Raw genomic sequence first — 18,012 nt, 5'->3', positions numbered from 1 at the left:
ACCCGACGCCCATGGTCACAGCTAGTCTTATTGGGGTCCCCATTACCCGACGCCCATGGTCACAGCTAGTCTTATTGGGGTCCCCATTACCCGACGCCCATGGTCACAGCTAGTCTTATTGGGGTCCCCATTACCCGACGCCCATGGTCACAGCTAGTCTTATTGGGGTCCCCATTACCCGACGCCCATGGTCACAGCTAGTCTTATTGGGGTCCCCATTACCCGACGCCCATGGTCACAGCTAGTCTTATTGGGGTCCCCATTACCCGACGCCCATGGTCACAGCTAGTCTTATTGGGGTCCCCATTACCCGACGCCCATGGTCACCCCAGCTAGTCTTCTTGGGGTCACCATTACCCGACGCCCATGGTCACAGCTAGTCTTATTGGGGTCCCCATTACCCGACGACGCCCATGGTCACAGCTAGTCTTATTGGGGTCCCCATTACCCGACGCCCATGGTCACAGCTAGTCTTATTGGGGTCCCCATTACCCGACGCCCATGGTCACAGCTAGTCTTATTGGGGTCCGACACGTAACGAAAAAGACATTACAGAAAAAAAGACTGTACAATTTACATACATTTAAAAACATCAATATGTAGCGTGTGTGCATCTATCAGTCACACAGATTTATAATCTATTTTTTAGGTTCTGATTGAAGATATATTATAAATATATTATAAATCATAATCTATTTTTTAGGTTCTGATAGATTATAATCTATCTTCCGACAGGTTTCAGCCTGAACAACACTCTCCACCAGGTTTTGGCAGCTCGGTATGGAGAGGCCGACATGACCATTGACTTTGATAACTTTGTGGCTTGCATCATGCGCCTGGAGATGATGTTCAGTAAGTACAACGACTTAACATCACAATCCTGAATTTGTGTTTCAGCCAAGACGGCAGCAACGCCTCGGCACTTGTGTACCTATAAAGCCGAATAATGGCCATGGAGTGTAACAGCAGTAAATATTAAAGATTTTACATTTAATGTGTGGGTTACTTTGGAGGTTTTGTTGGAGAGAACCTGTCAGATGAGGATGGGAAGGAAAAGCCAGAAGAGGACTGGCCACCCCACATAGCCTGGTTCCTCTCTAGGTTTCTTCCTAGGTTTTGGCCTTTCTCTGGAGTTTTTCCTAGCCACCGTGCTTCTACACCTGCATTGCTTGCTGTTTGGGGTTTTAGGCTGGGTTTCTGTACAGCACTTTGAGATATCAGCTGATGTAAGAAGGGCTTTATGAATAAATGTGATTTGATGAGAGTATCTGTTATAGATGGCTAACACCTCGTTCCTCTCTCCACCTCGCAGAAGTCTTCAAGAAGCTTGACATGGATGACACTGGTTTCATTGAATTGGATTTCTTCCAGGTGAGAACTTTAAATTGTAGTTTGTAATCAACTCCTTATGTTGTTTTTTTCCGTTCTAATATATTGATTGTATTATTTTTCTATTTTCAGTGGTTGTCATTTTCCATGATCTAGAAGATGGCAGCACAAGACCTGGTCTCTCTCTGACCTGGTCTCTCTCTGACCTGGTCTCTCTCTGACCTGGTCTCTCTCTGACCTGGTCTCTCTCTGACCTGGTCTCTCTCTGACCTGGTCTCTCTCTGACCTGGTCTCTCTCTGACCTGGTCTCTCTCTGACCTGGTCTCCCAAAGACCTGTTCTCCCAAAGACCTGTTCTCTCAAAAGACCTGTTCTCTCAAAAGACCTGTTCTCTCAAAGACCAGTTCTCTCTGACTGTTCTCCCAAAGACCTGTTCTCCCAAAGACCTGTTCTCCCGAAGACCAGTTCTCCCGAAGACCAGTTCTCCCGGACTGTTCTCTATCTCTGACTGTTCTCTCTCTGACTGGTCTCTCTCTGACTGGTCTCTCTCTGACCTGGTCTCTCAAAGACCTGTTCTCTCAAAGACCTGTTCTCTCAAAAGACCTGTTCTCTCAAAAGACCTGTTCTCTCAAAAGACCTGTTCTCTCAAAAGACCTGTTCTCTCAAAAGACCTGTTCTCTCAAAAGACCTGTTCTCTCAAAAGACCTGTTCTCTCAAAAGACCTGTTCTCTCAAAGACCTGTTCTCTCAAAGACCTGTTCTCTCTCTGAAAAAGACCTCTCAAAAGACCTGTTCTCTCAAAAGACCTGTTCTCTCAAAAGACCTGTTCTCTCAAAAGACCTGTTCTCTCAAAAGACCTGTTCTCTCAAAAGACCTGTTCTCTCAGACAGCTACAAATAAGCCAAAGTGCCTTTTCAAGATGTTTCTTTTGACACACATTTTATGACGTAACAAAATGTTTTAAACCTTAATTTTATGCATTATTTGTTTTATTAGACAAAGCCTATTGAGAACTACAGATTATAACCTAAACCTACTTTTGTGATGAAATGTAAGACATCATTTCAATCCTTTTATGCAGCTTTTTGTTACTTATAGTTGTGTGTCATCTTCACCAAAGATATATATGTTAATTAATAAATGGCATTGTTTTCCCAGTCTCTTGAGCTGTCTGTTTGATTTGGTACTCGTTTCTTTTACTTGGGACAGTCCATGAGCCCCTCCCCGGCGGACGTGGTTGGGCTTGCCCAGCGCAGTAACATTGACGGTACGGAACGTGCGCTACTGCTCGGCTGAACCACCACCGTGCACCGTTTAACGTTACACCCCCCCCACCCTGTTCTGAGATTTATACGATTCAATAGTAAACGGGAAGTCTGGCACGTTACTAGGAAAAACATCAAAGCAGGTGTCTTCAAAGTGGTGAGTGTTACCATCATTGAACGGTTTCTACAGGAAATCTAGTCAGAGAGAGTGCATCTTTTCACGCATGGTGAAGGCAGAGGATTTGATTCACCGGTTTGCCGTAGCTCATATCCGTCCAGAAGGATAACATACAGTAGGATTGCAAAACATTTTCAACATTGGTTCTGTAATCGTTACAATGTTAGAAGTTATTCATTTCGGTCCACCACAATTCATAATCTGCCATGTCAACTAGGATATGCATGTGCAATAAGCCAGACGGGAACCGTTTACGCGACAGTTCCAGAATGCAGTAACATAGTGGTCTCGTCTGAGTTTATTATGAACTTTGGCAACGCAGGATGATTTAAATTCAACTGTAGAAAAGCATAACAATTCTCACAGATAATATTTCACCAAGTTGAAACAAAATATAATACCCACGTATTACAAGTCAATCCGTCATTGTTTATTTCAAATACTAGGCCTACGTATGTAATGTTGCTTTGGGGGGGCGCGCGTCTCTTTATTTTGGTTATATACCTGACTGAGGGACCCACAGCTCTCTGAGTAGCCCACTGGGATATAAGGGTCATAGTTGTACGGGTGAGAGGCTGATGTCATAGTTGTTTTGGGGCATTGTTGAAGTAGAGTCCGGGACCAGGAAGGAAGCTTCATGGATGACATCATTCCAGGACCGCCTGAATCAGCTGTTCTCTGAGAAAACTCTGTTCATCAAATAACCCGAGAGCCTCACAAGCTCATCTGGTCTGCTGGCAAGAGGGACATTCCTGCGCCAACGCACACACACTGGACAGAGGGCAAAGGGTGTTCCTGTTTGTTCCTGCCCCGAGGATGCTTCTTTTACACACACAAAAACAACGCTAGTGCTGAGTGAGTAGTGCTTTTTGAGGTCGGTTCAGTTTCGGTTCGATTGTAAAACTAAAAAATCACGGTTTTCGATTTTGGTTTCGACACAGGCATTTAATACACTATGCATTATGATGGTTGAATGCTGTAACAACAGAATAAAACAATGAATAACAGGCCTATGATGGTAGTGACTGCTCATGACAGCTGATCACTTATTAACCATCAATTATTAACATTACAATACTTTAATAAACTATTTAAGTTGTTTATATTAGTTTTATTTTATTACTATTATTTAATTCTAAGTAATATCTCTATAGAGCTGCTGCTGTCTGACAAAATCACTATTTAGTAGTTCTTCAAAGTAAATAAGACATACTACTATGACAGCCGAATACCAACTATCAATCACTGAGATCATGTATTTCCAGCGTCGCGTAGCAACTGCTTTCTATCCCTCCCCGTGGCGCGTTGTCTTCACGGAGGGTTTCCGCCACTTCACGATTCGCCAAAGTGCGGGAGGACGGCGCGAATCCTGCTAGCGGAGCGAGAGAAAAAAAATGTTCCGCTCTCCTCTACTTTATGCAAATTGTACGCGGCCACCGCTGCCGTTAACCAATCAGGTGAGGAGCTACAAAATGTCCCGTTCATTAAACAAAGTTCCGCCTGTCATTAGTTCCGGGAAAGCGCAAACAAAGAATATGGAGGACAGCCAATCCTCGGTCTGTCTGTTTTACCAATTCTATATGGTTTTGCTTTGCTAGAATACAGAGACAAAATCATAAAGTCAGTGGCATGGAGGAGAATTGCATATATTTTTGGTGATGATGGGTGAAGAGAGATTTGCACAACAATGTTTGCCTGTCCTGCAAGCAACCTAAAACCTCAGAACTGTGATCAAAGCCACCATTTGTAAATGTGTTTAAATTTCCACACCAAATGTTAGAAATCACCAGTAACACACATTATAACATTGTACACAATACACTAAGCATGGATTTCCCATGCAATATGATACCAATTGGATTATAGCATCTTAACATAATGAATATCATATAGTATAGTTCATGGCTCTTTCATTATACTGGTGTCATGGCATTGATGGATAAAGCTCACTTCCTATAAGATGCAAAGGCCGAGACGCATATCAGTGGGTACGTACTTGTGGTAAAGGACATTGTGGCTTTGACTTGCAAACATTCACATCTCCTTTTACCCACCATCAACACCAACTACTCAACAATCCTCTTCCATGCCACTGACCTTCTCATTTTGTCTCTTATTCTCGGCAAATAAACAAGGTGGAGTTAAAACACATTATTTTACTTTTTGATATGTTTAATTAGCCTACAAATTGCCAGCTCCTTATTTTCATGTACACTACCCTGCAACTAGCAGCATACCACCCTGCAACCAGCAGCATACCACCCTGCAACCAGCAGCATACCACCCTGCAACCAGCAGCATACCACCCTGCATCCAGCAGCATACCACCCTGCAACCAGCAGCATACCACCCTGCAACCAGCAGCATACCACCCTGCAACCAGCAGCATACCACCCTGCAACCAGCAGAATACCACCCTGCAACCAGCAGCATACCACCCTGCATACCACCCTGCAACCAGCAGCATACCACCCTGCATCCAGCAGCATACCACCCTGCATACCACCCTGCAACCAGCAGCATACCACCCTGCATACCACCCTGCAACCAGCAGCATACCACCCTGCATACCACCCTGCAACCAGCAGCATACCACCCTGCATACCACCCTGCATCCAGCAGCATACAACCCTGCATCCAGCAGCATACCACCCTGCAACCAGCAGCATACCACCCTGTAACCAGCAGCATACCACCCTGCAACCAGCAGCATACCACCCTGCATCCAGCAGCATACCACCCTGCATACCACCCTGCAACCAGCAGCATACCACCCTGCATACCACCCTGCAACCAGCAGCATACCACCCTGCATACCACCCTGCAACCAGCAGCATACCACCCTGCATACCACCCTGCATCCAGCAGCATACCACCCTGCATCCAGCAGCATACCACCCTGCAACCAGCAGCATACCACCCTGTAACCAGCAGCATACCACCCTGCAACCAGCAGCATACCACCCTGCAACCAGCAGCATACCACCCTGCAACCAGCAGCATACCACCCTGCAACCAGCAGCATACCACCCTGTAACCAGCAGCATACCACCCTGCAACCAGCAGCATACCACCCTGTAACCAGCAGCATACCACCCTGCAACCAACAGCATACCACCCTGCATAACACCCTGCAACCAGCAGCATACCACCCTGCATACCACCCTGCAACCAGCAGCATACCACCCTGCATCCAGCAGCATACCACCCTGCAACCAGCAGCATACCACCCTGCAACCAGCAGCATACCACCCTGTAACCAGCAGCATACCACCCTGCAACCAGCAGCATACCATCCTGCAACCAGCAGCATACCACCCTGCAACCAGCAGCATACCATCCTGCATACCACCCTGCAACCAGCAGCATACCACCCTGCAACCAGCAGCATACCACCCTGCAACCAGCAGCATACCACCCTGCAACCAGCAGCATACCACCCTGCAACCAGCAGCATACCACCCTGCAACTAGCAGCATACCATCCTGCAACCAGCAGCATACCATCCTGCAACCAGCAGCATACCATCCTGCAACCAGCAGCATACCATCCTGCAACCAGCAGCATACCATCCTGCAACCAGCAGCATACCACTCAGCATACCACCCTGCAACCAGCAGCATACCACCCTGCAACCAGCAGCATACCACCCTGCAACCAGCAGCATACCACCCTGCAACCAGCAGCATACCACTCAGCATACCACCCTGCAACCAGCAGCATACCACCCTGCAACCAGCAGCATACCACCCTGCAACCAGCAGCATACCACCCTGCAACCAGCAGCATACCACCCTGCAACCAGCAGCATAACACCCTGCATCCAGCAGCATACCACCCTGCATCCAGCAGCATACCACCCTGCAACCAGCAGCATACCACCCTGCAACCAGCAGCATACCACCCTGCATACCAGCAGCATACCACCCTGCATCCAGCAGCATACCATCCTGCATACCACCCTGTAACCAGCAGCATACCACCCTGCAACCAGCAGCATACCACCCTGTAACCAGCAGCATACCACCCTGCAACCAGCAGCATACCACCCTGCAACCAGCAGCATACCACCCTGCAACCAGCAGCATACCACCCTGCAACCAGCAGCATACCACCCTGCAACCAGCAGCATACCACCCTGCAAACCACCCTGCAACCAGCAGCATACCACCCTGCAACCAGCAGCATACCACCCTGTAACTAGCAGCATACCACCCTGCAACCAGCAGCATACCACCCTGCAACCAGCAGCATACCACCCTGCAACCAGCAGCATACCACCCTGCAACCAGCAGCATACCACCCTGTAACCAGCAGCATACCACCCTGCAACCATCAGCATACCACCCTGCATAACACCCTGCAACCAGCAGCATACCACCCTGCATACCACCCTGCAACCAGCAGCATACCACCCTGCATCCAGCAGCATACCACCCTGCAACCAGCAGCATACCACCCTGCAACCAGCAGCATACCACCCTGCAACCAGCAGCATACCACCCTGTAACCAGCAGCATACCACCCTGCAACCAGCAGCATACCACCCTGTAACCAGCAGCATACCACCCTGCAACCAGCAGCATACCACCCTGCATCCAGCAGCATACCATCCTGCATACCACCCTGTAACCAGCAGCATACCACCCTGCAACCAGCAGCATACCACCCTGTAACCAGCAGCATACCACCCTGCAACCAGCAGCATACCACCCTGCAACCAGCAGCATAACACCCTGCAACCAGCAGCATGCCACCCTGCAACCAGCAGCATACCACCCTGCAACCAACAGCATTACCACCCTGCATACCACCCTGCAACCAGCAGCATACCACCCTGCAACCAGCAGCATACCACCCTGTAACCAGCAGCATACCACCCTGCAACCAGCAGCATACCACCCTGCAACCAGCAGCATGCCACCCTGCAACCAGCAGCATACCACCCTGCAACCAACAGCATACCACCCTGCAACCAGCAGCATACCACCCTGCATACCACCCTGCAACCAGCAGCATACCACCCTGCATACCACCCTGTAACCAGCAGCATACCACCCTGCAACCAGCAGCATACCACCCTGCAACCAGCAGCATACCACCCTGCAACCAGCAGCATACCACCCTGTAACCAGCAGCATACCACCCTGCATACCACCCTGCAACCAGCAGCATACCACCCTGCATACCACCCTGCAACCAGCAGCATTACCACCCTGCAACCAGCAGCATACCACCCTGCAAACCACCCTGCAACCAGCAGCATACCACCCTGCAACCAGCAGCATACCACCCTGTAACTAGCAGCATACCACCCTGCAACCAGCAGCATACCACCCTGCAACCAGCAGCATACCACCCTGCAACCAGCAGCATACCACCCTGCAACCAGCAGCATACCACCCTGTAACCAGCAGCATACCACCCTGCAACCAACAGCATACCACCCTGCATAACACCCTGCAACCAGCAGCATACCACCCTGCATACCACCCTGCAACCAGCAGCATACCACCCTGCATCCAGCAGCATACCACCCTGCAACCAGCAGCATACCACCCTGCAACCAGCAGCATACCACCCTGCAACCAGCAGCATACCACCCTGTAACCAGCAGCATACCACCCTGCATCCCACTGCTGGCTTGCTTCTGAAGCTAAGTAGGGTTGGTCCTGGTCAGTCCCTGGATGGGAGACCAGATGCTGCTGGAAGTGGTGTTGGAGGGCCAGTAGGAGGCACTCTTTCCTCAGGTCTAATATATATATATATCCCAATGACCCAGGGCAGCGATTGGAGACATTGCCCTGTGTAGGGTGCAGTCTTTCAGGTGGGATGTTAAATGGGTGTCCTGACTCTGTGATCACTAAAGATCCAATGGCGCTTATCATAAGAGTAGGGGTGTTAACCCTGGTGTCCTGACTAAATTCCCAATCTGACCATCACCACCTCATCATCCCAAGCTTCCATTTGGCTCATCCTCCCCTCCTCTGTAGCTATTCCTGTAAATGAGAATGTGTTCTCAGTCAACTTACCTGGTACAATAAGGGTTAAAAAACATTTTTAAAAGGGTTAGATTTTCACCAAACAATTTCATGTCAGAAAAATCATATATATTATAAATTAAATTAAACTATTTCACAGAAATGTGCATATGAAAACCATAACTGGCACGCAGATCGGTAGAAACGGTGAGACAAATTGGCATTCCACATGAGAAAGGTTGCCGACTCCTCGTGTCGCCTCTTACCGGCTTCAGAGAGTAATGGCAGAATCTGTGAAAACCAGCATGAGCAGGAGGAGAACAGTTGGGTTAGGTTTTTTTCTTCTGGTTATCTAGATCTCTGGCACCCTCTTGAGTTATTTGTCTTATTTCCTCAAACCATAAGCTTAAAGCAGCAGACAAGCTCAAGGCATATAGTTGATTTTGTTAAAACAATTAGGGTGTGTCTATATATGGAAAAATGCACATTTGAAAAATTTCAACCAATCGATTGGTCGAAAGAACAGACCACTTTCGGCTGACCAATTGGTAGGGGACAGCCCTAAAAGATACCGAGTGCTCCTTTTGTGTGTATTTTACACAGTTATCCCGGAGCTTCACTGTGGTTTCCTGTTGGAGCACACAATATGTGACCGACCACCTCGATTCGGTCTTATGGTGCAAATTTTTTATTTACATTTTTTTTTACATTGGATAAAAGTAGACACTCAAAGCTAGACAATGGTGTCATACACAGCAGTTGAGGAACAATGGGAAAGTAATTCTGCTTTGAAAGTTAATGAACTAACTCCACTTTTGAGAAAATGACCCTTGAATGTTTTGGTACCTACTGGAGAGCTCTTCTTTGTCAACACCCATTCAGCATCGTTCACACCTTCTTAAGACTTAGCCCCACCCATCTCTTTAAGGATTCACACATGCTATATCAAAGAAAATCTTAAGTTTATTTGTCACGTGAAATGGTTATTTGTATAGTAGCAATATCAGAAACAGATAGTGTCCAGATACAAATATTTTATAAATATCGTATCATTATTAGATGACACTTACCAAGACACATGTCTAAATTGATTGGTCATGTGAATGAAAAGCTATAACCACCCCCCAGATACATCTAGCTAGGTGGATGGGTCACTATTGTCTAGACATGTACACATGTTCATGAAATACTATAGATGGCTGTAATCACCCCCTGACAGACCTGGCTAATTTGATGGGTAAGTAATAAGCTGGCCGAAGTGGAGTATTTTGTTTAGACATGTAGCTAGCTAGGTAACTAGGTATCTAGCTAAACAATGAACCGGCATACCCCCAACTCATACTACCACCAATACAAACATTGTCATAACTGTGGTATGAATCTGCAGGTAGCTAAAGTTAACAAACTAGGTTCAATGTTAGCTAGCTAACATTAGGCTATAACTAGCAATGCAAATGGATTTCTGATTCAAATTATATTACTACACAGATCATACACGTAATGTTAGCTAGCGAGCCAGCAAGCTAACGTTTCGCAATAAACATGACTTTCTGACCAAATGATGAAGTTATATCTGTAAAATGTAGCTAGACTCTGACCTGTATACATGGAGAAACACTTCACACAGACTGGAACCATTAAACTCTGTTTTGGCACATGAAAGTTCACATATTCCAGAAGGCATTTCTGACAAAAAAAAATGCATTTTGATTTAAAACAAATACATGTTTGTGTTGAAATGCCTGTGAAGTAGTGACATGCGACATACGCCTAGTTTCCTGAAACGAGTCGCATGTAGTTTGGCCGTGGGACACCTACGGTGAACCCCCTGAGCCTGTAACTGTTATAATGTTGCTCTTCTTTTGGCTTTTGGTTCCACTAGTTAATGAAAACCAGTAACACCTCTCTTTTGGTTCCACAGTTTCACAACTGATAAATTGCACAGTTAAAAAATATATATATAGTGATTATAATGCAGTAGCTTCTAACAATAACAATCCAGTTCTGTTCTTACTTTACCCCAGAAGTCTTCTAACAATCCAGTTCTGTTCTTACTTTACCCCAGAAGTCTTCTAACAATCCAGTTCCGTTCTTACTTTACCCCAGAAGTCTTCTAACAATCCAGTTCTGTTCTTACTTTACCCCAGAAGTCTTCTAACAATCCAGTTCCGTTCTTACTTTACCCCAGAAGTCTTCTAACAATCCAGTTCCGTTCTTACTTTACCCCAGAAGTCTTCTAACAATCCAGTTCTGTTCTTACTTTACCCCAGAAGTCTTCTAACAATCCAGTTCTGTTCTTACTTTACCCCAGAAGTCTTCTAACAATCCAGTTCTGTTCTTACTTTACCCCAGAAGTCTTCTAACAATCCAGTTCCGTTCTTACTTTACCCCAGAAGTCTTCTAACAATCCAGTTCTGTTCTTACTTTACCCCAGAAGTCTTCTAACAATCCAGTTCCGTTCTTACTTTACCCCAGAAGTCTTCTAACAATCCAGTTCCGTTCTTACTTTACCCCAGAAGTCTTCTAACAATCCAGTTCTGTTCTTACTTTACCCCAGAAGTCTTCTAACAATCCAGTTCTGTTCTTACTTTACCCCAGAAGTCTTCTAACAATCCAGTTCTGTTCTTACTTTACCCCAGAAGTCTTCTAACAATCCAGTTCTGTTCTTACTTTACCCAGAAGTCTTCTAACAATCCAGTTCCGTTCTTACTTTACCCCAGAAGTCTTCTAACAATCCAGTTCCGTTCTTACTTTACCCCAGAAGTCTTCTAACAATCCAGTTCTGTTCTTACTTTACCCCAGAAGTCTTCTAACAATCCAGTTCTGTTCTTACTTTACCCCAGAAGTCTTCTAACAATCCAGTTCTGTTCTTACTTTACCCCAGAAGTCTTCTAACAATCCAGTTCTGTTCTTACTTTACCCCAGAAGTCTTCTAACAATCCAGTTCTGTTCTTACTTTACCCCAGAAGTCTTCTAACAATCCAGTTCTGTTCTTACTTTACCCCAGAAGTCTTCTAACAATCCAGTTCTGTTCTTACTTTACCCCAGAAGTCTTCTAACAATCCAGTTCTGTTCTTACTTTACCCCAGAAGTCTTTTACATTGTGTTTTATACCCCTTAGTTGCCAAGAACATGCCTCCTTTGATTACAGCCACACAAGACATCCTCCCTCTTACACGTGACATTTAAGCAAAGTTCCATAACACATTGTCTCATTTAGATGTGATGTCTACACAGAGTCAGGTAACACATTGGTTCTTTCATAGGTGACAAAAATCTGTGGTGCCATCTGTTTCATGGCCTGAGTGTCATCAGGCAACTCGACCAACTCCATCCCAGGGCCGGGTGTCTCCATATAAGATCAACCTCCACCCTCCTGTCTTTGTTCTGCTGCTCCACAGCTGTTTGTGATTGAGGCCTCTTCTTTAAGCGGGCGTGCAATGGATTATGGTCATTGTAGTTAATTACCGCATTTTCTGCGCTAATCCATGTAGAATATTGGCCTGTTGGAAACTACAACTCCCTACTACATCGCACAATTCAGGTTTGATCTGATTTATCTCTAGAGAAACTACAACTCCCTACCACATCAGGTTTGATCTGATTTATCTCTAGAGAAACTACAACTCCCTACTGCACCAGGTTTGATCTGATTTATCTCTAGAGAAACTACAACTCCCTACTGCACCAGGTTTGATCTGATTTATCTCTAGAGAAACTACAACTCCCTAATACATCAGGTTCTACTAAGCTATATGGAATGTTCTTATAACTGAGTGATAAATGAAAGATCAGGAACATCTAAAACAGTCTTCTTCATATTAGTTAGATGACCAAACTGTGCGGTCGCTACAGACGGGTCTGTCTGTCTGTCTGTCTGTCCCCCCCCCCCCCCACACACACACACTTCGTCTAATGTTTATTACATTTGCTATTCAAGGTCAAACCACAAGAAACACTTCTGTCTCCTTAAATGGAGAGAACTAGAGAGAGAGAGGAATACAATCTGTATTGTTCTTCTTCCATGCTGTTCACCCACACAGAATGAGGACTTCACATTACCTAACACAGTACAGATGTCCTGATGAAACTTTCTCTAGTACTCTGGGACATCCCTTGGCCATGGTGCCAGACCTTGTTCAGAGAGGGGGAGAGAGAGCACATGTGAGAGAGGGAGAGACGAGGGAGGGGAGAGAGAACATGTGAGAGAGGGAGAGAGAGAACATGTGAGAGAGAGGGAGAGAGAGAGACGAGGAAGGGGGGAGAGAGAGAACATGAGAGAGAGAGGGAGAGCGAGAGACGAGGGAGGGGAGAGAGAGAGAACATGAGAGGGAGAGAACATGTGAGGGAGAGCGAGAGACGAGGGAGGGGAGAGAGAGAGAACATGAGAGGGAGAGAACATGTGAGAGAGGGAGAGAGAGAACATGTGAGAGAGGGAGAGAGAGAACATGTGAGAGAGAGGGAGACGAGGGAGGGTAGAGAGAGAGAACATGTGAGAGAGAGAGAGAGAGAAAGAACATGTGAGAGAGAGAACATGTGAGAGAGAGGGAGAGAACATGTGAGAGAGAGGGAGAGAGAGAACATGTGAGAGAGAGGGAGAGCGAGAGATGTCGGAGGGGAGAGAGAGAAGAACATGGGAGAGAGAGGGAGCGGGAGAGAGAGAACATGTGAGGGAGAGGGGGAGAGAGAACATGTGAGGGAGAGAGAGAGAGAACATGTGAGGGAGAGGGAGAGAGAGAACATGTGAGGGAGAGGGGGAGAGAAAGAACATGTGAGGAAGAGAGAGAACATGTGAGGGAGAGCGAGAACATGTGAGAGAGCGGGAGAGAGAGAACATGTGAGGGAGAGGGGGAGAGAGAAGCCTATTCTGAGGGTAGAGCGAAGCCTATTCTGAGGGTAGAGAGAAGCCTATTCTGAGGGGAGAGAGAAGCCTATTCTGAGGGGAGAGAGAAGCCTATTCTGAGGGTAGAGAGAAGCCTATTCTGAGGGGAGAGAGAGAGAGAAGCCTATTCTGAGGGGAGAGAGAGAGAAAGAGAGAGAAGCCTATTCTGAGGGTAGAGAGAGAGGACATGAGAGAGAGAAAGAGAGAGGAGCCTATTCTGGGGGGAGAGAGAAGCCTATTCTGAGGGGAGAGAGAAGCCTATTCTGAGGGTAGAGAGAACAGCATCAAATATTTATCCACACTACCAACAATCACTCTGCGTATTTATCTTTGATTGTCAGCGTGGATGACATGTTTTGGGGATGACATGTTTTGGGGGGATGACATGTTTTGGGGGGATGACATGTTTTGGTCTAAGGAGTTATTTTTCACGGTGCTGCGCTGAAAGTTCTGAATGTGATATAGCCTTAACACTGTTTCTAAAGTGCATACTGTGTGACTTTGGGTTATTGGTTACATACTGTACATTCCTCTTTTCTCCTATTTCTCTGCAGCCTGCTCATAGACTCAAGGTATCAGATTTTCATCTCTCTTTGTGTCTTGTGGGGGGGGGGGGCTTTTAGAGGTGCTAGAGATTACTGTCCCTGTCTCCCCTTTCCACCCTAACCTCTCTTCCGTACCTCAGTTTTTGGTCTTGTATGCTTCTCTGATCAGTCTGTTCCACTATGCTTGTTCAATTTTTTCTTGCTTCATTTTCTTAAAATTTCTCTGTAATCCTAATTCTACCGTAATCATTTTCTATAATCCTAATTCTACCGTAATCATTTTCTATAATCCTAATTCTACCAAAATCATTTTCTATAATCCTAATTCTACCATAATCATTTTCTATAATCCTAATTCTACCGTAATCATTTTCTATAATCCTAATTCTACCATAATCATGTTCTATAATCCTAATTCTACCATAATCATTTTCTATAATCCTAATTCTACCATAATCATTTTCTGTAATCCAAAATGTTTTCTATATCACTATTACATGTATTTATCAGAATCTCAATACACTAAATTATACTATAATAACTTTGGAAAAGACTCTCAGAAGAAATACATTAGAGATACAGAGTAAAAGCCTGAGACTAATAGCTAAATTATTACCCAACAATGAGTCAGTGTTCAGACATGTTCAACGGGAACTGTTATCAGAGCTCTGAGCAGTGTTCGATGACTCACTAAAGTAGGAGACATTTCTGAACAACACTCTGACTCACTGCCGGTGAGAAAGGCCAGAGTAGTCGATGATAGATCCACCCCAGAAAGATAAACCTGGAGAATGTATCACAAGGTTATATTACAGGTCACAGGACCAGAGGTTCATTGGTAGAAAAACAGTCACAATACACAGAAAAACGAGTAAAACAACCAACAATCAACAAAGCCGGAATAGAATTGATGGTTGCTATGCTGTGGGCTGTGTGTCCGTGCCGTGAGCTTAGCTCGCTGCTATTTATACCCTCTACCCTGTGCCTGTCCCAGACCCGGATTCAAACACTATTCAAATGGTTGAAATACTTTGATCTTTTTGCTTTGGCCTGCCTCGAGTGCCAGGTGGATGAGGTTTGCAGTTGTACACCTACTTCGTTGGTTGCATTGCAACAGACGAGCTCAATCAACCACGTCTATAAACTATTTGAAATGACTTTGAATAGTTTTTGAACCCAGGTGTGGCCTGCGCAGCACCCACCCAGTTCTGTATTTATATCCCTGGTTCCAGTAGGTCAGGAAAGATCTCCACTCTCATAGACAGTAGAGCAGGCTATTGGGTCCATTGCTACAGGCCAATCAAGCCCGGGCTAAGGACCCTGTAAATGATTTGCCTGTGTAGCACCCACCCAGGCCACTGACTGTATTTCCTGTATATCGTGTGCTGTGTCAGCATGTCAGGGGGAATCTCTGCTAGCATAGCCACCAGCAGGCTACGAGCCGAGGGAATGGGCTCCAAAGACCACGCCGTACCCTTCCTTAACCAGGTCAGTTTGTTTCTGATGGTTTTGAAACTTTGGATGTATTCTCATTCCCTATATAGTGAACTACTTTAGACCAGGACCCTATGGAACCCTATTCCCTATGTAGTGGACTACTTTAGACCAGGGCCCTATTCCCTATATAGTGCACTACTTTAGACCAGGGCCCTATGGAAGCCTATTCCCTATGTAGTGCACTACTTTAGACCAGGGCCCTATTCCCTATATAGTGCACTACTTTAGACCAGGACCCTATGGAACCCTATTCCCTATGTAGTGGACTACTTTAGACCAGAGACCTATTCCCTATGTAGTGCACTACTTTAGACCAGGGACCTATTCCCTATGTAGTGCACTACTTTAGACCAGGGCCCTATAGAACCCTATTCCCTATATAGTGCACTACTTTAGACCTCGGCCCTATCCCCTATATAGTGCACTACTTTAGATCAGGGCCCTATCCCCTATATAGTGCACTACTTTAGACCAGGGCCCTATCCCCTATATAGTGCACTACTTTAGACCAGGGCCCTATCCCCTATATAGTGCACTACTTTAGACCAGAGCCTATTTGTGCCACACAGCCTCTTGTCTTTTATCATTAGATGTTATTTGTTTCATCATCCAGGACCACTTTGGAGAAGAAAAAAAAAAAATCAATAATTCAAGATTGATTTAATGCTTTTGACATCAAATGCACATCTTGTTGCTCTAACTGTTGATTGTATCTGTTATTTTGAAATGATTTGAATTGACTTCCACCAGGACTATGAGGCTCTGAGGCAGGAGTGTCTGGAGGCGGGGTGTCTGTTCCAGGACCCCTCCTTCCTAGCCGAACCTCCCTCTCTGGGCTTCAAGGAACTGGCCCCCTACTCTGCCAAGACCAGGGACGTGGAATGGATGAGACCCACGGTGAGAGAGAGGGGGGGGTCTATGTGTCTTAGTTAAATACTAACACGTAGTGTAGGGCAGTTCATTAAGAATGTGTCATTGGTTTGAGAGCTGATGTCAAGCTCAGTTATAGAGTCAGTTATAAGGGACAGTGTGTATACTACACACACAGATCACATCGCACCAACGAGGATGACCACCAGTGTTGTTGTTTACGCCATGGACCCACAATGCACTGCAGGACCGTTGCATTCCTACTTCCTTGTCTATAAAGCAGCATGCCTGTCCCTGTCACGTTCTGCCACTGCAGCTGCTGTTGTGGCTGGCATGTGTTGCAGTATGAGGACAAGAAGAAACAGACACTCAGGTTGATCAGTGTCGTATGACCTGTGTTGGTGTATATTGCAGTTATATTGCCAATCTAGACTATAATATGGCTGTCACACCCTTCAGCTGCCACTGTGACTGGCCTGTGTGGCAGACTGGCAGTGTGGGACAAGTAGAGACAGTTAGAAAGGAACCTCTCAGTCAGTTCAGCAGAGACAGGAACAGGAAGGAACCTCTCAGTCAGTCCAGTAGAAACAGGAACAGGAAGGAACCTCTCAGTTAGTCCGGTAGAGACAGGAACAGGAAGGAACCTCTCAGTCAGTCCAGTAGAGACAGGAACAGGAAGGAACCTCTCAGTTAGTCCAGTAGAGACAGGAACAGGAAGGAACCTCTCAGTTAGTCCGGTAGAGACAGGAACAGGAAGGAACCTCTCAGTCAGTCCAGTAGAGACAGGAACAGGAAGGAACCTCTCAGTCAGTCCAGTAGAGACAGGAACAGGAAGGAACCTCTCAGTCAGTCCAGTAGAGACAGGAACAGGAAGGAACCTCTCAGTCTGGCCAGTAGAGATCAGTGCAGCTTTTGACCAGTCTTCCTCTGACCACTTCCTAGTTGTGCCACTAGTTTACCTCAGTTGCATATGTTCTAGAATTTCTCAAGAGCCAGATATGCTCAGCTGTCAGAAAAACTAGAAGCATCAGTAACAGAAATAGGAATGCTGTAAATGGACTTCCAGGTCAATTTTAATTGTTGAATTGTTAGAAGATCAATAGGACAAATACAGTCCCTCTCACCTCCAGTCAGTTTGTTTTACCAGAGTCTAATCCAGTCCTCCCTTTCCTTCGCTCCAGGAGCTGACAGATGACCCTCAGTTCATCCTGGGAGGAGCTACCAGAACAGACATCTGCCAGGGAGCACTGGGTGAGTTCTGCGTAAACAGATACCAGAAGTCTTAAAAAAAAGGACCTGTTTTTGAAACAATTCTAGTACTACCTGAAAGGCTCTTATCCCGAGCGACTTACAGTCAGTGCATTCAATGTGAGGTAGCTAGGTAAGACAACCACCTTCCTTCTCTCCTCTCTCTGGTATTTACAACCAGGATGTACTGATAGTGGTATTTACAAACAGGATGTACTG

General features: G+C 45.9%; 1 protein-coding gene, 1 long non-coding RNA gene and 1 pseudogene across 5 annotated transcripts in view; 2 read left to right on the top strand and 1 right to left on the bottom strand.

Annotated features, from left to right (window-relative positions):
- Nucleotides 1–1,861, top strand: part of LOC135523369 (calpain-2 catalytic subunit-like) — a 49,218-nt pseudogene extending 47,357 nt beyond the window's left edge.
- Nucleotides 1,487–2,196, bottom strand: LOC135523370 (uncharacterized). The gene is made up of 3 exons (XR_010452824.1): nt 2,105–2,196; nt 2,034–2,071; nt 1,487–1,851 (listed from the first exon to the last, which is right to left on the bottom strand). It is a non-coding gene; the product is annotated as an uncharacterized LOC135523370 (long non-coding RNA).
- Nucleotides 2,197–2,601: 405 nt separating this feature from the next.
- The window catches only part of LOC135523367 (calpain-1 catalytic subunit-like), a 52,808-nt gene continuing 37,397 nt past the window's right edge, over nt 2,602–18,012 (top strand). The window contains exons 1-5 of one of the 4 annotated variants that reach the window (XM_064949997.1): nt 2,602–2,749; nt 14,188–14,205; nt 15,573–15,666; nt 16,426–16,572; nt 17,727–17,796. In XM_064949997.1, coding sequence (XP_064806069.1) covers nt 15,574–15,666; nt 16,426–16,572; nt 17,727–17,796 — 310 coding nt within the window. In that variant the 5' untranslated portion in view covers nt 2,602–2,749; nt 14,188–14,205; nt 15,573. Of the gene's footprint in view, nt 2,750–3,540; nt 3,626–14,187; nt 14,206–15,572; nt 15,667–16,425; nt 16,573–17,726; nt 17,797–18,012 lie in introns of those variants that run through there. The other 3 variants (XM_064949998.1, XM_064949999.1, XM_064950000.1) reach the window with 3 other exon arrangements.

This window comes from Oncorhynchus masou, chromosome 31 (assembly GCF_036934945.1).
Source record: "Oncorhynchus masou masou isolate Uvic2021 chromosome 31, UVic_Omas_1.1, whole genome shotgun sequence".
Lineage (NCBI taxonomy): Eukaryota > Metazoa > Chordata > Actinopteri > Salmoniformes > Salmonidae > Oncorhynchus > Oncorhynchus masou.
The sequence above is the reverse complement of the archived record's forward strand: the minus strand, read 5'-3'. Positions and strand labels throughout refer to the sequence as shown.